Below are 18,911 nucleotides of genomic sequence, written 5' to 3'. Positions count from 1 at the left end.
AGATAATTTATGTCAAAGCTCAGTGAATTTCATTAAGTACATTTCACGTCTGAGGCTTTGCACTATAACTCTTTGTGGACTCCATAGTTGAGACTATCTGGAAACTGCTTTATAATTACATATTTATAATAGTAGTATGATATAGGGCTGATGGGTTAGAAGCATGAATCCCAACAATCTGGGATCAAGTCTAGATTCTTCCATTTCCTAGCTCTGTGACTTTTGAGGGCTCTTTAATCATCTGTAAAATGAGGAGATTAAGCTTTCACTAAGGTACCATACAACCATTCATTTCTAAGAATGTAAGCTAACTGAAATAGATTGGTAACTAAAGAATAGAGAGCCTCACATAAGTGGTGAGAATCAATAAATTAGCAAGGTTTCATATCCTTATTAAGGTTTTATTATCCAATATTCAATCTAAATCTCTAGAACCCAAATATTCCAAGTCTACACTTATTTACCAAATGTCCTACCAAAAAAAATCTAAATAAACATTAGTCCATAATTAAGAGGGTCAAATTCTACTTTATTACCAACTTTTTTTTCCTCCATGCTAACAGGCAGGGAAAAAAATTAGCAATATTTTTACATTCAGGCCCATGAAAGATACCTGTTGACACTTGCCACTTCAACAATATGGGATCTTAAAAGTTCTTGAGTGATATCTCAAAGAACTAACAAAAGTTGGTGATTCCTAACTCCTATATTCATACTTAGATCAGACTTGAGCTGTGAGGTAGCAGTTTGCAAATCTTCTTTTCTTTGTTGCTCCTGTGCCAGTAGTTCTTGGGTAGTCTGTATAGAATTTCGTAGAGCAATGCAGTTTTCCTGCAAAATTTGCACCTGAAATTGTATAAGAAAAACTCCTTTTCTGAATGGTTCTAATAAACTACCTTGTTGCAACTGTGCAAGGCAGGATTTACATTCTCAATGCCAATGGGAACAAAGGAGTTGTTTGCCTATAGGTCACGGATAAAGATCTCAACACAACGCAGTGCCTACTGCAGCGCTCTTCCAATAGGACTTTCTGTGTACTCTCCAATATAGCAGTCATTACTCATATGTGGCTGCTGAACATTTGACCTATGATCAGAGTGACTGAGAAACTGAATCTTTTGTCTTATTTAGTTTTCATTAATTTAAATTTAAATAGCCATATGTGGCTAGTGCCTACCAAAAGACAGTGCAAATTACAGCAATAAAAGATCATTTGCAAATTCCTTAAATAGAATCCTTTTTATATACTACTGTGAGGGGCCATTATTGGTTAAAAATAAAAGATAATGTAATACAATTTCAGGAATTACAATTAGAAACTACTAATCACCTTGGGTACTTAGAATTTAGAATATTCTAAATTACACATATATACACTTCAACTAAAAACTATGATAAAGACAAAAATATTGTGCTAAAATTAAAAAATGAAAATTGAAAAGAGCAGTATAAACATATTTCTAATAATTTTATTTAGTCCTCTTTCTGTCAAGTGTTAGCTCAGATTAGTCTTTATTTTCTATCCATGTCACATATATGTAACATGAGACCAGGGCAATGTCTTCCAAAATCAATACCTGTAAAAGGAAGTATAAAATATAGGGGAAAGGTACTGTAACAAGAGACAAGAGTTTATCTACATCAAGCCTGAGGCAAATGTATCTCTCTCATCCTTAGCGTCTTCATTCATAAATTTTGAGTGCTCGACTAAATAATATCAGTGTCCTTTCTTATTTTATCCTTACCATTTTTTGTAAATTGTAGTTAAGAATGTTATAAGTTGACTAAAGAAAAGTAAACAATTTAATAAATCCAAAGGAAATTAGTGAAAGTATAAGTTTGCAGGTAAAATATCAGCTTTTCTTTTTTGATTTTACTTTCCTAACATAACCAAAGAGAAAAAATATATATCTCTACCTGTTTCCGTTCCACCTCCACTGTTGATTCCATTTCTTGTATTTTGAGTAGCATGGCTGATCCAGATTTCTCAAAAGATTCCCTTAAGTGCTTCTCCTGAGCCAGTTGTCTCCTTAGCTATAGAACAACAATGCAATTAGACAAGAACAACTGAACAGCATATCATTTTAGCAGAGATCAGTCACCATGAAAAGTTTACCAGACACCGCCATTTGTCCAAGCATTCTTCACCTACTTTTGTTTTTCTCTAAAGATAAGAAGTGAGGTCAAATTTGCTGCCATCATCTTCCTATTGTATAAATCTGTTTTGCAAACTGTGGGTCAAGGCCCATTAGTAAATTGCAAGCAGCACTGGAAATGTATACAGAACAAAGGGGATATTTGTCCCCCACCCCGACAAGGTTTAAGAGAATAGGATAAAATAGCTCAAAGTACACTGATATGTGTTTAAAGTCTCATGAGAGTTTAGCATCCCTTTCCATAGTAAAACGATGTTTACTTCAAAATAAAAATCTTTTAAATTACTTTACAGGCACACACTTGCTCCTCCCAAATTCAAGTAAGGCTAATGCTTCAGGAAAATATATTGCATTTATTCTGTCCCTGTATAGCCCTTTCTGGTCTAAATACTTTCAAATGTCCCTGTTTCACAAATACAGTTCTTTTATGGGTCCTTGACAGAGGCCAATGAAAATTCAGCATTTTACTACAGCACTGAGAATTAAGAATAAGACTTTCCCATAAAAATATTAATAAGCTAAACTTATTATAGATAATGATGCATTTATCAGTAATTACTGGGGTTCATAAGAGAATTTCCAGATAGCTAGGCTTACCACCTTAAGCATTAAAGTTTATAATTTTTTTATCTCTTTAAATTTTATTTATTTAAAAAAGTTTCTTATTGTTAAATATAATATATATACAAAGAAAAGAGAAAAAGCAATTTTGAAAGTACACTTCAATAAGTAGATACAGAACAGATTTCAGAGTTTGTTATGGATTACCATTCCACTATTTCAGATTTTTTCCTTCTAGCTGCTCCAAAAACACTGGAAGCTAGAAGAAATTTTTCTTCTTCTTTGTGAGAAATAACATATATACAAAAAGCAATTCAAAGCATATCACAACAATTAGTTGTAGAAGAGATCTCAGGGTCTGTTATGGGTTACAATTTCACCATTTTAGGTTTTTACTTCTGGCTGCTCTAAGATACTGGTGACTAAAAGAAATATCAATATAATTTAGCAATCATACCCATTTGTTAAACCCTACCTTCTGTGTATAACTCCACCATCACCTTTGATCTTTTTCCCACTCTTTAGGAGTATCTGTGCTATGCCATTCTAACTTTTTCATGTTGGAAGGGGCTGTTGATAATATGGGATATGGGGGTGCAACTATTTGATGTTCTGGAGAGGCTGGTCCCTCTGCATTTCAGGACTTATTTGGTCCAGGGACCCTCTGGAGGTTGTAGGTTTCTGGAAAGTTACACTAGTGCATGGAACCTTTGTAGAATCTTATATAATGCTCTAGGTGTTCTTTAGGATTGGCAGGAATGGTTTGGTTAGGGTATGGCAAGTTATGGTAGGCAGCAGTATCAAACGGAAGCTTGCCTAAGAGTGACCTCCAGAGTAGCCTCTCAACTCTATTTGAAATCTCTCAGCCACTGTACCTTATTTGTTATACTTCTTTTCTCCCTTTTGGTCAGGATGGCATTGTTGATCCCGGTGCCAGGGCCAGACTCATCCTTGAGAGGCATCTCCCATGCTGCCAGGGAGACTTTCATTCCTGGATGTCATGTCCCATGTAGGGGGAGGGTAATGATTTCACTTGCAGAGTTGGGTTTAGAGAGAGAGAAGTCACATCTGAACAACAACAGAGGTCCTCCAGAAGTAACTCTTACGCATACCTATAGGTAGACTAAGCTTCTCTGCTACCTACATATGCTTCACAAGAGCAAGCCTCAAGACCAACGGTTTGGCCTACTGATTTGGGTCTCTTAATGCTTGACACAGTATCAGGCGCTTCCTTGGAGGTAAAGTTTAATAGTTCCCTATCCTTTCTCCCATCCCTCAAGGGACTTTGCCAATACTTTCTGATTATCTGCTTAACATACTGTGGGATATATACAGGAACTACCTTAAGCTACACTGGATTAAAGGCTTTCATTTTTATTCTGGGCTCCCTGTGTTTGGATTGTATAAATGATCTATCCAGACAGGCTGAGTTAGATTATATGTTACAGAAAATTTAGGTTCTGGACAAAATAAACCAAAGTTTATAATTTTAAAAATAATTTTGTAATGGAACTTTCCTAAAAAGTGCATCTACTTCTCTGTCTTTTATAACAGAATCTTTTAAGTATAATTTGATCCCTTTGACTTTAACGTCAATAATTATCCTGTCCAGGAATAATGAGGGTTTTAGGTCATTTGTCATGGTTATCTTGAGTTAGAAATTCTTCTAACTTTTCCATTGTGTTTTCAACTGCAAATCTGAATGCAAGGGCTTTCACCAGCCACCTACTTCATAACTCATAACCTATTATCTACTAAAACTTAGGGTGAAGTGACAGTTTCAAGGTAAAATCAGATGATCAAGCTTATTAAGAGATTTTATTTTATAAAGCTTTTGCATGAAAGTGCCCACTTAACTCTAGGTATGGGAAACCACATGAATTTTGTGATAATTTTTCCTTTCTTTCTCAGAAATTCCTTTTTTTTTTTCCTACTTTAGGGATGTATTTTTACACAAAGGAAGTCTCAGTGTCACATAAGGGCAGACCCTTTCACATGAATCTCGGGTAGAATATTTTTAAAATCTTCCTACTGTACAGTCATATATTTTCTTCAAAGGCTACTTTTCATTCTATTTCAACCTCATTGACTTTCCCTCTGCAATTCCAATGCTCACTCTGCCTCCCGGCATCTTTCTGTCTTACCTCCTGAATTTTAAGGTTCATTTTACGTTTTGTGCTCCTCAGTTCTTCCTCAATAATGGCTACGTTCTTCTAAAAGTAGAAAGAGAAAAGGTTCTAAATAATCTAAAATGACAGGAAGAAAATACCTATTGATATATCAATTCAATTCTAGGCTTTGTTTCTCTCAAACTATATATTATTTTGAATATAACTGTAAATCTTTATTATTATGAGTCTGGAGTAATTACAATGAGATATTTTTAAAGCTATTTTCTTATTTTTTATCCATGATTTCTATTATTTCCACTTTAGATCATAAAAAGTAGTTAATCATGCCCAGCTCCTATATAACATTTAATGAACAGTGGAGGTCAGCCTGGGTAATTGATAGATCATTTTTCTTACAGGGTCTATTTCTATTTTAAGAACTCTATTTCGTCTACCTTCAAATATTATGCATCCTTAAGAGTTGAAGGACGAAAATGCAGCTTCACTTTTTAGTCTTTCTTCTTATTACAATCCCAGATGTAAAACCGCAGTAATCTTTGCCTTCTTTTCTACCTTCAGTCTGTATCTCAGTACCATATTCTAGATTATCTTTCTTCCTGTAAATCCCTCTTTATTTTCAAAATGTCACAACACTTGGTCAAATCTAGTAAGATCCATGCCGCAAATAACAAAGTGGATGTCTAACTGATTTCCCTGTCTCCAATCTCTTCTCGCTATAATCAATATTCCATACTATTGCCAGGCTTGTTATCCTGTTTTCATTGCATCAATTCCTAATCAAAAATCTTAATCCTTCCCCATAGGATCAAGCCTAACTACTGATTATTCTTGGTTTTGATATCCTCCATTGTAAGATTCTTAAGTGATCTTCAACTTATTTCTCCCAACACATCCTCACTCGTGTTCAAGCTAATTTATACATTTCCCCAATTGTGCAAAGTGGAAAGATCTAGGTTCAAGCCTGGCTTGCAAGGCAAGCATGCGTGATCTTAAGTGACTTCTATCTGGGTCCTGGGACCTTTATTGTTAAAATGGTTACAATATCCTACTTCATGAGGCTTTTCAAAGATTAAAAACAATAATGTTAAATAGCTAATATTCTACCTGGCCCTACAGTGAACACAAAATTGTTTCTATGTTTATTTTCCTATTACTCCTTATTCTTTGCTATCCCTGTGCAACCATTCACAGCTGTGTGTATACCCTGACTTGTCCTCACTACTCTGCTCTGCCATCTGAAGTTTCAGCTCAAGTCCTGTCTCCTTTCCTAAAGTCTACCTAAACTAATCTATTCAAACCCACCTGAACACAAAGCACTTATTCTACAATATTCCTTCTTGCCCCATACTGTTCCATAGCATTTCCTATACTAGTATTTTTCTCCAATTTTTCAGCAATGCTTTATTCTCCCAACTAACATAAGCTCTTTAAGAGAACTGATTCCACCTCATACTTGGACCCTCAGAGTCACTTATACAGGGTAACCTACTCTATACAGACTTGATTGACTATTAATGGCACCCAGAGGTTTAAGTTGTCAATGCAGATAAACTTCAATTGCCAAGAATGCGAACGTCACTATCACTTATTTTTAAAAGTCATTTTTATAGGTTTGTTGTCTCTTTCAGAATTTGTATTTCACAATTTGTACTTCAGAACTCTGGACTCAAACCTTTGTCTCTGAGGCAATCTCCAGAGTAGCAGTCAACCTTTGCACTTCATCTTGTGCCTTATCTTCTTCCTCTTTTACATCTCTCAGTTGCTGCCGTAAATTCATCACTTCGAGATGCAACAGCTTCAGGTCCTTGGAATGTTCTTCCTGTATTGTATTCAGCTGATCCTTCAGAAAAGCTACCAGACAGTACAGAGAGGTTGTCATGCAGTTGAAAGAAGGTCAGGAAAGGAAAAGATCATAAACTCATCAAGCACCCATAATGAACCAATTTGTGGCAATTCTCTCAATACCTGTTTGCTGTGGATTCAAATCCTTTTCAGTTTGCAGGCGGAAGATATTCATCTTCAGGGACTGGATGAGACTTTCTAGGCGGCACATTCGATTTACTAGAAACTCACAATTCTTCCATATAATATTTGTTTTTCCCGAGCAAATTACTTGATTCTGGATAGGACTAATTGGTTTCTGGCTTAAAGTGGCTTCTAAAGAGTTTGGAGTTTCCAGTTGGCCTCTAGACAAAGATCCCAATAGAGCAATATTATGCAATGGGACGTGTTCTATGGTAACCCCCAACCATTGAGTCCATATTACATTAGAGTCAATGTAACATTTCTACTAAGAATTAAAATTAAATTCCTTTTTGAAGAAGCATCTATTAACCCTTCTAAATTTAAACATAGAGAGCACTATTAATAAAGAGAATGAGAACCATATGGGATCGATAAAGATCACTGTTTCTTTTTATTGGTCATTCATTTTAATCCGAATTTTTGGTTAATTTTATTTTTTATGTGAAAACAAGTCATTCATAAAAGACATGTTAAGTGCTAACTCTATAATGGTGAACTGAGAAAGTTGGCATGGAAGCAATATATTTACTGTTTTCGAAAAATTTCTAATGAAGTCATAATAAATCTCCTATTTTGTTGCCAACATATTCACCATTTGTACCAAATGTAATTCTTAAGTGATGAAGAGTTATTTATTTAATGGGAACTATAATACCAACTATACTAATTTTATGTCTTAGTAGTAGGTCTTCGTGAAAGATTCAGGAAATACACATGTAATTTTAAAGTTAATCACACCAGTAAATTGGATATTGGCCATTAAAGCACCGAGATTCTCCAGGCAATTGATAATCCAACTTTTAATGGTAAAAACTTCCTTAGCAGCACTAGAACAAAAAAAGTTTGAGCACTTTATTCTAAACTATGAAATTTTTAAGACTAAAAGCCTATTTTTAATTTACAATAAATCTAGAAGAAAATGAAGTCAAATTAATGGCATGAATCAATATTTTAGACATCTCATTTTAATATCAGTCTATTTTTTATTTAAAAATTATAGCCAATCATTTTTAATTACATGAAAAACATGTTTGTTTTGAATCAACTGTTGAAGAACGAAATATCAAAGTATGCACACCTAAGTAACACACTTTAGATATCTGTTTAGGGGAATAATGGTATAGTTCTACTACAGGATGACAATTCCGTATCTTGCAAATAGTCTGATTAATGTTAAAATGGAAATTATTGTTTCTCAATTCTTTTGTAAATACCTATTTCATCTGACAAACATTGTGACTCCTTAATATTAATAAGTGAAGCAAAATCCTTCAACCTTCAGAGATCTAGCTAAGTTTTCATTAGTTACCTTTTTCCACCAAGGTCCAACATTATTAGATCATCCCTCAGAGAACTGGTCTGTTCCTCAACTATTTTCATCCTTTGCTGAAGTACTGTGAATGTTTCAGAAGCTGTAGCATTGATGTGAGTTGGAGAGAGGACTGGTCTGGACATTGTAGCTTCTATACACATCCAAGATTAAAGTAAAAATATTAGTGTGTAGCTTACGTGATTGTACAAAATTGTCACTGCCCGTTCCTGTGGGAAGAAAGCACATCTCTGTTGAGCTCAGGGATGGTATGTGTCCTGCTCTGATAAATGTGGGTAGAAGCTTTAAGAGACAGCTTGTTGTTCATCACCTGTTTTCCCTCAGCCATGGAATGGACTATGTCCTGGATAGGGTCTGCTCCATGTGCCAGGATTCCAGAGTGAATCTGACATGAAGCTAAGATCCATCCATGATACACAGTGTAAGTGTGCAATAAATGAATGTTACTGTAAGCCTTTGAGATTGTTGGGTAGTTTGTTACTGCATCATAATCTAGTCTGGCCTATTTACTACTATAAATCACATACTAGGACCTATGACTTGGCTGAGGAAGGTTTTATGGCTCTCATTACCAGCCATTTTCATTTTAGCACTATTAACTTTTCTGAAAAAACACTATATTTGGATCTCTGTGTAAACTGTCATAAAACAACCAATTTACCAGTTACATACCCCATATCAAAGCACTGACTTTCAAAGGTATTTTGCAACCTGAACTTCATAGCAGAGCAAAGAACCTTCTGATGTCAAACTTCTACAGACTCCTCTCTAAAAACCCCATGAGACTAAATGGGAATAGTGAGACTACTCTTTCAGGGTATTAGTAACAGAAGCAGAGTATCTTGTATGCAGTGCCAATATGTAAACAAATCATGTTCTCAAAGCTCACTGACAAGTGGGTTGGTAGAAATTTTAAGGACATTTTCCCAAAACTCCCTCCTGTATTTTACAGGTATTTCTATATTAATCATACTGTAAACCTTGACCATCACTAGATGTGTTTCTATGGCAATGGGCTCACAAAGCCCTAACTTGAAAATTAGGGGCACATCTTTCTCCCCTACTTTTGTAATCAGGAATTGTCCTTTTTCTTGCCTCCCAGGGAGTGGAAGTGGAGAGCACCTCAGGTCCAAGTCACTGAAGGTGGTTCCTAGGACTTGGGACAAAATTCAAAAAGTATAGAATGGAAGGCAAGATTTAAGGGGCAAGAAGTGTGGGAGGCTGTGGAAAGGCTGAGCCTCTTGATAATATAACACCATCATCCCCATAGATATTTCTTCACTCTGAAGTAGCTCTCTGATTATCTTCTATCTTCCCCCTACAGGTTCCAGAGAATGACCTTCTTATTTCTTATTTCTTACTTTTTACTTTTATCATCTTGGTGCTTCTGACCAGGATTTCTCTCTTTCCTGCTCCTCTATAAAACAATGTGCTTCTAACACAATCACACAATCCCTCTGCATTCAGTTTAAGGACAGGGGGTAATGAAGTTTCTGTTAATTCCCTTTCATGTTTTCAATTAGTTTCTGTAATGAAGGATAAAGTCACATGTAGATACTAGTGGGGTTTTTCGATACACAAAGATTTGAAGTAAGGTTCTTCAACATTTTTGAGAAAAGTCAGATTTGGAGACTTCTGGTCACAGTATTACATGAGCCAGGATGGTGTGCCATGAGTAAAAGGGGAAGAGCCTTTGCGTAAGACCCTAGGGCTGGCTGCCCTGATAATAGGGCTAGGGCTGAGTGAGCCACTAAAAGTATGGGGAGAAAATGGAGAGCTAACCATGGGGAAACATTACTTGAGTTTACTCTCCATTCTATCCCCATTACTACTGTACTGCTACTGCAGATCTTGAAATAAAACAGACTTTGGGTGGGGAGAAAAAAATAGGGAGAGGTAGTCAATTGGGGCTTGTAGCGGACATGGTTGACTCCTTTGTCCTCTCCTCCAAAAGAAGTAGAAAATTTCACTTCCCTGCAACTGGCAACCCACGTGATACATCCTGGCCAACTAGACTTTAGGCAGAAGTTTGCAAAAGACTTCTGGGCAGGAATTTGTTTTTCTGATAATAGGCAGAAATGATGGCACCTGTCTTTCCTTCCCCCTCACAATGCCCAGAGCTGTGAGAGCTCTCTCTTAGCCAGCCAGGTAGCACCTCATTATTAAACATAAACAAAAAGCCAGGGATCTCCAGCATCTAAGAAATACAAGGAAAAGGCCAGAGAAGGCCAAATTAACCCTGGCATGTTTGGTGAAACTGGTAACCTTCAAATTCTGGTTGTTAAGAATTCATTTGGGTTTTTTGGTCACTTTCTGTTACGTGCAAACAAAACATTCCTGACTCAGGGTTTTCCCAGGCAATAGCTGGTGGAGAAACAAATAGGAGGAGTAGGTAAAGGAAATGACAAGTAATGTCAGAAAGAGAAAGGAAGAGAAAGAGTGCAAGAGGGAGAGGGGGAAGGAGCAAAGGACAGAGAGACAATTTCTGTAGCAACCGTCAGGCCTAAATAGTACATTATAACAGCCAGTTATAGTATATTAATTTACATTAGAAGCCAAGTAAGTACATGATACAAATATAGGAAAGCCTGCGTTTGGGGGAAAATGCAAGGATTAGAATAAAAATTTCCCAATACATTTTGAGTGGGATGAATATTCTTACCTAAAATGTTTTCATTTAATTGTTGAAAAGTCAGAGCTCCCTAAGGTATCTATGATCTGTGTAAAATGTTTACATTTATATTAGAATGTGTATATACGTTCAGTCATAGAAACAAAATGGAAAACTATTTAAACAACTTCACTTGTTTAAAAAAAGTCTATGGTACATAGGAATTTGATCTACATCATCAACACTTCCTTACCCTGTTCTATACTGGAGTCTCTCAGGCAAATCAAAACCACAATACGATACCATTTCATAACCACCAGACTGGCTAGTGGTTTTTTAATTTTAAAAAACCCACAAAACAGAAATGACAGATTTTGTAAGGATGTGGATAAATGGAGGCCTCATACCTTGCTGGTGAGAATGTAAAATGGTATAGCATTGTAGAAGAGTTTGGCAATTTCTTAAAATGTTAAACAGAATTATCCCAAACAATTTAAAACAGGTACTCAAACCAGTACGGGCAAGTGTATGTGCATAACAACATTATTCACAATAGCCAAAGGTGAAAAGGGCCCCCATGCAATGGCATATTGTTCAGTCATAAAAAAGAATGCTATAAGGATGAACCTTGAAAACTTTGTCAAGTGAAATAAGTCAGACAAAAAGTCACACTTATATGATTCTATTTATATGAAATATCCAGAAAAGATTAATCCATAAAGACAGAAGACAGGGGCAGAGAAGAAGGTGCAGTGGGGTGCAAAGTGCTTAATGGGTATATCTTTGAGGTGATGGAAATGTTTAGGGACTAGAGGTGGTGGTTACACAACATTGTGAATATATTAAATACCATTAAATTGTCTCTTTCAGATAGTTAATTTTGTGTTATGTGAGTTCCATCTAAAAAAATAAATAAATAAAAGAAACAGGTCTCAGGGTTGAATGAAAACCAACCCTCCCACCTCTCCTGCAAGGGAAAAAACCAACAATGTTGAAGTCAGGAGAGTCCCTGGAAGCAAGGGAGATGAGAGTGATGCCATTCAGACTATCAACAAGACAGCCTTAATAAGGCACTAGGGAGAGTCCTTGAGATACCTGGGAGCCTGTTAAAAGAAGAGTGAGGTAAGGACTTGATATTCCTGTGAATCTGCTGACTTGGGGCTCAGAGTTAGAGAGAGATTCTTGTTTTCACTGAAGTTACTCACATCCCTGCCTGTCCTCCCCAGTGCAGACCCAAAGCAGGGGTCACAGAAGTGCCACCACCATCCCCAAAATGTGACCCATTGGTCTCTTAGCTAATCCTCATAAACCACAGCTCTACAACTCACAGTCTAAGAATACAGTCTTGCAAGAAAATAATCTGCTTTTCATTGCAAATATTCCAGAAATGAGACTATGGCTTAAATATATCGATGTTCGTATTTTTTTGTCTGAAAACCAGCAAATGTCATTGAGTGCATCTTTAAACTAAGTCCCAACACTTGGTAACAATAATAAAAATAGTAAGATATAACTTTTTTTTTAAAGTTCATTCTCACTACATAAGTATATCATCAAACCAGTAGTTCCGTCTCTATGCTGAAGAAAAGAATTTCTAACGTGGTCTTAGGCAGGTTAATTAACTGAAAGCATGGCATGAATAAGAATAATTTCATAAATACAAGTTAGGTGAATTTAAAAAAGGAATACTTGTTTTCATGGACACGGGTTCTACTCTTACACCTGGTAACAGCTACAGTTATATGTTGTTGGTTCCAAAATAGCAGGCCAGAGACTCACCACTGGAAAAATCTTTAGTCAGTGACACTGTCTTCAGTCACTCATTCCTTTGCCCAATAAATATTTCTAGGGTACCTTGTGCCAGATACTGTTCTAACCATTGGGGATTTAGCAATGCACAAAACAGACAAAACTCCCTGCCATCATGCGGCTTATGTTCATTTGAAGAAGACACACATTAAGTAATATACATAGTTTACTCAGTGGTGATAAGTGCACTGGAGATAATAAGAAAGAACATGGGATAGAGGCAGTAACATAGGCTTCAGTTTTAAATAGAGTGGTTAGAGAACACCCCACTGACATGGTATTTCAGCAAAGAGCTGTGAAGGAAATGCAAGAGTGAGCCATATGGAATATGCGGACAGAGAGGTCCATATAGAGTGAATAGCAACTGCAACAGTCCTGAATCAGAAGAGTGCCTGATGGGTCCACAAATAGCAAGAAGTCAGTGAGGCTGGGGAGGAAAGAGTGAGGGAGAGAATATTAGGAGAGGAGAAGGTCAGAGAAAAACAACAGGACCATATCACAGGTCACACAGGGCCTTGAAGTCCACTGTAAAGGAAAGGTCTAGCTTTTACTTTCAGTTACTGGGGGTAGGGGTGGATTTGGAGGGTTTTGAGCTGAGGAGTATTTGATCTAGTTTACATTATAACAGGATCATTCTGCGTGCCCTGCCAGAAGGCAGAAGGACAAAAGCAGAAGCAGGAAAACCTGTGGGGAAGCTGCTACCCTATTCCAGACAGGAACAATGTTCTGTTTGCTAGGACCAGGGTGATAGCAGTGAACATGGTAAGAAATGGTCAGAGTCCAGATATTTTAAAGGTAGATATGAAAGTATTGACTGATGGACTATGTATAAAATTTTGAGAGAGAGAGAAAAAAAAAAAACCAAACTTACTTCAAGGTTTTTGAACTAAGCGATTGGAAGGATGGCTGTTAAAAAGGAGCCAGTTTTGGGGGGAAGATGAAGTTGTTTTAGAAACATTAAGTTTAGAAAAGGAAAGATATCCAATACGGGCTGGATTTGCACATCTAAAGTTGAGGGGAGTAGTGCGGACAGCAAATATAAAATTTGAAGTTATTAGTATATACCTGGCTTGCAAAGCTACGAGACTGTATAACAGGTAACAATAAAAAGGATTAAAGGATCTAGTCCTGGGTGTTCCAAGGTTAACTTAGTCAGGGATGTGACAAGTGTGTGGGTGTTCAAGACAGATTAATGTGAGCTTCTCCCCAGTAAGGTCAGATTCTTGATCCTTTTTCTATCTCCAGTCACAGTGCCTGGGACACCGTGGGTGGCAAAAAATGTTAGATGGATGGAAGAAAAAAAAAAGAACAAGGAGATAATTTAACAAAAATTTACCGCGTGTACACTCTGTCCTAGCACAAGCGTCACGTACTGGAAAAACAGCACTGAACGAATGCAAGTTCTTGACATCTACATTCTAGTGAGTAGGTCAGGAAGGAGATAACTGGTGGCCAGAATCAAACAACATTAAGGCTGAAATGGCCTTCCCAGGGACTTATACTCTATCCTAACATAAATAAGGAACAATGATAATGGGATTTATCTGGAAGGCCCGGTCGCTATCCTCCTTCCCTCAGGCGGGGCCAGGATAATGCAAACTTCGCTCCTAAGGGGTTTTCACTGGAATAGATTGTAGAAGGGCCTTAAATTAGGATCCCTGAGCGCAGGGGGAGGGAATGGACGCCGTCAAAAAGGGAAAGACGGCAGTGAGTGGCGATGGTGGCTTTATCTGAGCCGCCGACTCTCTCTCGTGGGCCTCGCGCCTCGGACCCCAGCTCACAGACCTGGACCCAGGAGCCTCACCCCACAGTCCATCTGTCTGCCTGCAGCTCAGTCCCGCAGCGAGTGGGCCGGTTTCCATGGAACTAAGAGCGTTTTAAACCAAGCCGCTCCCGGGAGCCGCAGCTCAGGTTTGCAAGCGCCCCGGTGGCACTGCATGCCGGGAATTGCAGTTTTCCCTGCCCTGGACGGCCCTCTGCCCGGGGCGGGACCCAGGCCGGAATCCAGCGACACGTAGGGAACGCACGACCCCGTGACCCGGATGACGACAGGGCTCCATTGTGCTCCCGAGCGGGGCACGCCGGGATATGTAGTTTCTTCTCACTTACCTCCCGGGGGGTCCTATACTATCCACTTTGCAGAGTTAAGCATCTGATATTGGTGAACATGTGGCGTTTGGTCAGTGTTGCTAAACACGTACTCTGGAGAAGGCAAGAGTCCGAGATTAGAAAAGTGTTTTTAGTTGTCGGAGGAGTAAAGCACCAAGTTACCTCTGAACGCTAGGAAAATAACAGAGTTTGTTAATGAGCATAAAAAATGGTAAAAATTCAGAAGCTCAAACGTTCCTTCTCGTTAAAGGAAAAGCCAAACCCCTCTTCATTTTCGTCCATGATGGCCAGATGGAGAGCAAAACACATGGAATCTGCTCCCTTGTCTTTCGACTCTTCAGCATAAGTTATTTCTTGTAAGTGAATAAATATTTCTGATCTGACTGTAAATAAACGAGAAAGATCATTGAAAATAACAAAGCTGAAGCTTTTAAAAAATTGTTTAAAATGTTTGTGTATGTGTATTTAAATGTGTATTTTGTGTATTTTAAGAATCGTTTTATGGTAAAAAGGCAAGGCGACTTGACACTGTAGTAGCAGAATACCTGTTATCACCTCCAGGGCAATTAATGCATTTTTCTCTCCTCTCCCGAGGCACAGCCGAAAATCATTTCAGCCGCTAATGAATGCGGTCAGATCCAAGAGTCACATCTTGAGTTCTGTTTTACTTAGCAAGTGGCTGACTGAGCTGATCTGGCTGTTCTGATTCTTCTGATAGCTGAGCTTCCACCTGAGATGGGAAGACCCATCAAACCACAGCTGGGAGACATATTTATCAAACTCTCACTCGACCCAGTGAAAGAAATGGGAACATCAATATTGAGCTGAGAGGACCAAATTAAGCTTCAGTATGAAACGTGGAAATGTATTTAAAGTGTCAATGGAAAAAGCCTATTATTCTCATTATATTCATGTTCTACACGTATGCAATCCACAGATAATCCGCATGCTTCAATGTAATGACAGTTTTCACGTTCTCCTTAAATTTCCATGTAAAGGAACAGCCAGGGAGCCAAATTGATTAAATTTAGTGTTTTTCATTTCTTCTTCCCTGTCCACCAACTGACAATCCATCTAAAAACTTAAGTCAAGCAATTTCAAAATAAAAGAAGATAAAAATTTCAATAAACTAGTTCGCCCACTAGAGAACTAGTCTCTAGAACCCTGAGAATTCATTATATTAAAAGTTGATTTTTATTCTTTTAAGTGCTTGGCTATATTGATTTATTTCTTATTTTCCTTTTGATTTTCAACTGATAGTTTTCAAACTTACCTCATTCAGAAAGCAAGGTCTTTTCAGTCATGCAAATTCTAGAGAGTCTATGTGAACTGCATCTTCTCTCACTATAAGAGAATACCCTCCTGACTGGTTTTCCTGTCATCTTTCCCAATGCATCCTTCATACGGCTGCTAGAATGGTCTTTATAGGAAGCAAATCTGATTATATCCACCCTTGCTTTAAAAAAAAATTCAGTACATAGTTGTCCATTGAACTAAAGTTCTCCATTGAGCAGAATTAATACCAAACTGCTAATGACCTCAGACAAATCTGCCAAACTCGTCTGCACCTAATTCCCTAATAGAACTGGGAACTTCAGTCTATTGGCATACCGTTGTGCTTGCAGGCACTTCAGCTTCCATGTGGCATGAGCTCCCTTCACCCTCTTTAGTCTGGTGGACTGAACTGAAACTTAACCTCTTCTGTGAAATTATTCTATTCCTTCCCAACCCACTTAATACACTGCATTGTAATGTTAGCATATCTGTCTCTTTTTAAGTAGGCTGTAAATTATTTGATGATAGGGATTTTGTACTTTTTATTTATTTTGATCATTGTATTTCCAACACCAAATGCAATGATTGGCACACAGTAGGGGCTTGGTAAATGCTTGGTAAGTAAATTAATGAATACATTTTGAATGCCTTTTCTACTCAGAGGTGGGTGTCTCCCTCTTGACTATTTATACATTCTATTTGTGGGCCAGGAAGAGGCGTTCTGCTTCTTCCAGTGCTAAGGACGACTTGACATTGCAGTTACACAAACTTCACCAAAGTTACCGACAACAACTTCCCATTAGAAATGAAAATATATTCTGTGAATAATGAAATGTAAACACAAAAACAAAAAAGTTTTCATATCTTTTTGGGAAAGTAGAAGAGTCAGAATGGCAAATTTGCTAACTAGTTCTTTTCTTATCTGGGTAACCCAGATTTTTTGGTTCAAGTATTTGCCGTGGTATACGTTTTAGGATTTGGAGGCATCTTTTACACTTTAACAAACAGGTTCATTAGCCCACAGCTGCCAAGATATGTTAGTTGAATCAGCCAGGGGTCATTTTGTTCCTTCTTTCTGATGAAGTTTAAAGTGTTTTTCCCCCCAAACATTACTGTTTTCAACACAAAAATCCAAAAATTCAATATATTTCTAATAATCGCAGAATTTATGAAAAATGTCAGTTTATAGTGAACTCTATAGGCTGTGTGATCCAATACCTTGACAAACTTTTAACTAGTGAGATGAGTATCTTTTTTCAGTTCTGGGTGTGATCTCTAAAATCAGATCGTGCCACTTAAGCAGGTTTATTGAGATATAATACACGTGCCATAAATTCACCCATGTAAAGTCTACAATTCAATGCATTCACAAAATTGTGTTAGCATCACCACTATCTAAGTACAGAACATTTTCATTGCCCCACAAAGAAAATGATACCCTTTCGCTGTCACTCCCAATTTCCCGCTCCCACCACCAGCTCTAGGCAATCACTAATCTACTTTCTGTCTCTAAAGAGTTGCCTTTTTTTGGCCTTTCATATAAATGGTTCCATATAATATGGGAGTCTTTTGTTACTGGCTTATTTCACTAATGTTTGTGTTAGCATGTATCAGTACTTCATTCGTTTTTATGACAGAATAATATTCCCTTGCATGTATATACTACATTTGATATATCCATTCATCAATTGATGGACATTTGAGTTGTTTCCACCTTTTGACTATTGTAAATAGTGTTACTATGAACATTCATGTACAAGTTTTTTGGGTGGCAATATATTTTTAATTCTGTTGGGTATGTGCTTAGGAATGGATTATTGAGTCAAAGGGTAATTCTGTGTTCAACTTTTAAGGGACTGCCTAACTCTTTTCCAAAGTGACTGTACCATTTTACATTCTGACGAGCAATGTATGAAAGTTCTAATTACTCTACATCATCATTAACATGCTATTATTATTTTTTATTACTATAGCCATCCTAGAGGATATGACATGATCTCTCATGGTTTTGGCTTGTATTTCCATAGTGACTAATGATGGGGAACATGTGTTCATAATGCTTCTTGGCAATTTATCTATCTTCTTTGAAGAAATGTCCATTCAGACCCTTTGCACATTTTTTACTTGGATATTTATCTTATTATTGAGTTGACAAGGTTTTTTATATATTCTGGATAAAAGAAGCATATGAAAACATGCTCCACATCATTAGTCAAAATTGTTTTGGCTGTTGAGTCCCTTGAGTTTTAGGATTAGCTTTTCAATTTCTATAAAGAGGCTAACTGGGATTCTGGTAGGAATTGAGGTTCTATATATATATATAGAACAATTTGGGGAGTATTGCCATCTTATCAATATTACATCTTCCCACCCAAGAACATGGAATATCATCCCATTTACTTACCATCTTTTATTTTTTCAGTGATGTTTGGTGGTGTTTTGGTGTATAAATCTTGTATTTCTTTTGTTAAATTTATTCCTAGGAATTTTATTCTTTATGATGCTGTTGTAAATCAACATGTTTCTTAATTTCATTTTTTGATTGGTCATTGCAAGTGTGTAGAAATGCAATTAGTTTTCCTATATTAATCTTGTATCCTGAAAACTTGCTGTACTTGTTTATTAGTTATAATAGATTTTCAGTGAATTTCTTGGAGTTTTCTATAGATGAAATGTCATCTGCAAATTGAGATAATTTCACATCTTCCTTTCTAATCTGGATGACTTTTATTTCTTTTTCTTGCCTCATCACCCTGGCTAGAACTCCAGTGCAATTTTGAATAGTTATAGTGGGAGTAAACATCCTTGTCTTGTTTCTGATCTTTGGGGGAAAGCGTGTAGTCTTTCACTATTAAATATGATGTTTGCTGTGGATTTTTTACAGATACACTTTATCAGGTTGA

At 37.1% G+C, this 18,911-nt stretch overlaps 1 protein-coding gene across 12 annotated transcripts in view; it reads right to left on the bottom strand.

Moving 5' to 3' along the window:
* The window catches only part of CCDC150 (coiled-coil domain containing 150), a 170,898-nt gene extending 156,302 nt beyond the window's left edge, over positions 1-14,596 (bottom strand). For 8 of the 12 annotated variants that reach the window (XM_077154522.1, XM_077154523.1, XM_077154525.1 and 5 more), the window contains exons 1-7: positions 14,429-14,596; positions 8,184-8,337; positions 6,815-7,035; positions 6,522-6,700; positions 4,862-4,930; positions 1,918-2,034; positions 717-846 (exon numbers count right to left, since the gene is read on the bottom strand). In XM_077154522.1, coding sequence (XP_077010637.1) covers positions 717-846; positions 1,918-2,034; positions 4,862-4,930; positions 6,522-6,700; positions 6,815-7,035; positions 8,184-8,337; positions 14,429-14,486 — 928 coding nt within the window. In that variant the 5' untranslated portion in view covers positions 14,487-14,596. The other 4 variants (XM_077154524.1, XM_077154528.1, XM_077154526.1 and 1 more) reach the window with 4 other exon arrangements.
* Between the last annotated feature and the right edge of the window lie 4,315 nt (positions 14,597-18,911).

Source organism: Tamandua tetradactyla, chromosome 3 (assembly GCF_023851605.1).
Source record: "Tamandua tetradactyla isolate mTamTet1 chromosome 3, mTamTet1.pri, whole genome shotgun sequence".
NCBI lineage: Eukaryota > Metazoa > Chordata > Mammalia > Pilosa > Myrmecophagidae > Tamandua > Tamandua tetradactyla.
Note: the sequence above shows the minus strand (reverse complement) of the source record. Positions and strands in the feature narration are given on the sequence as shown.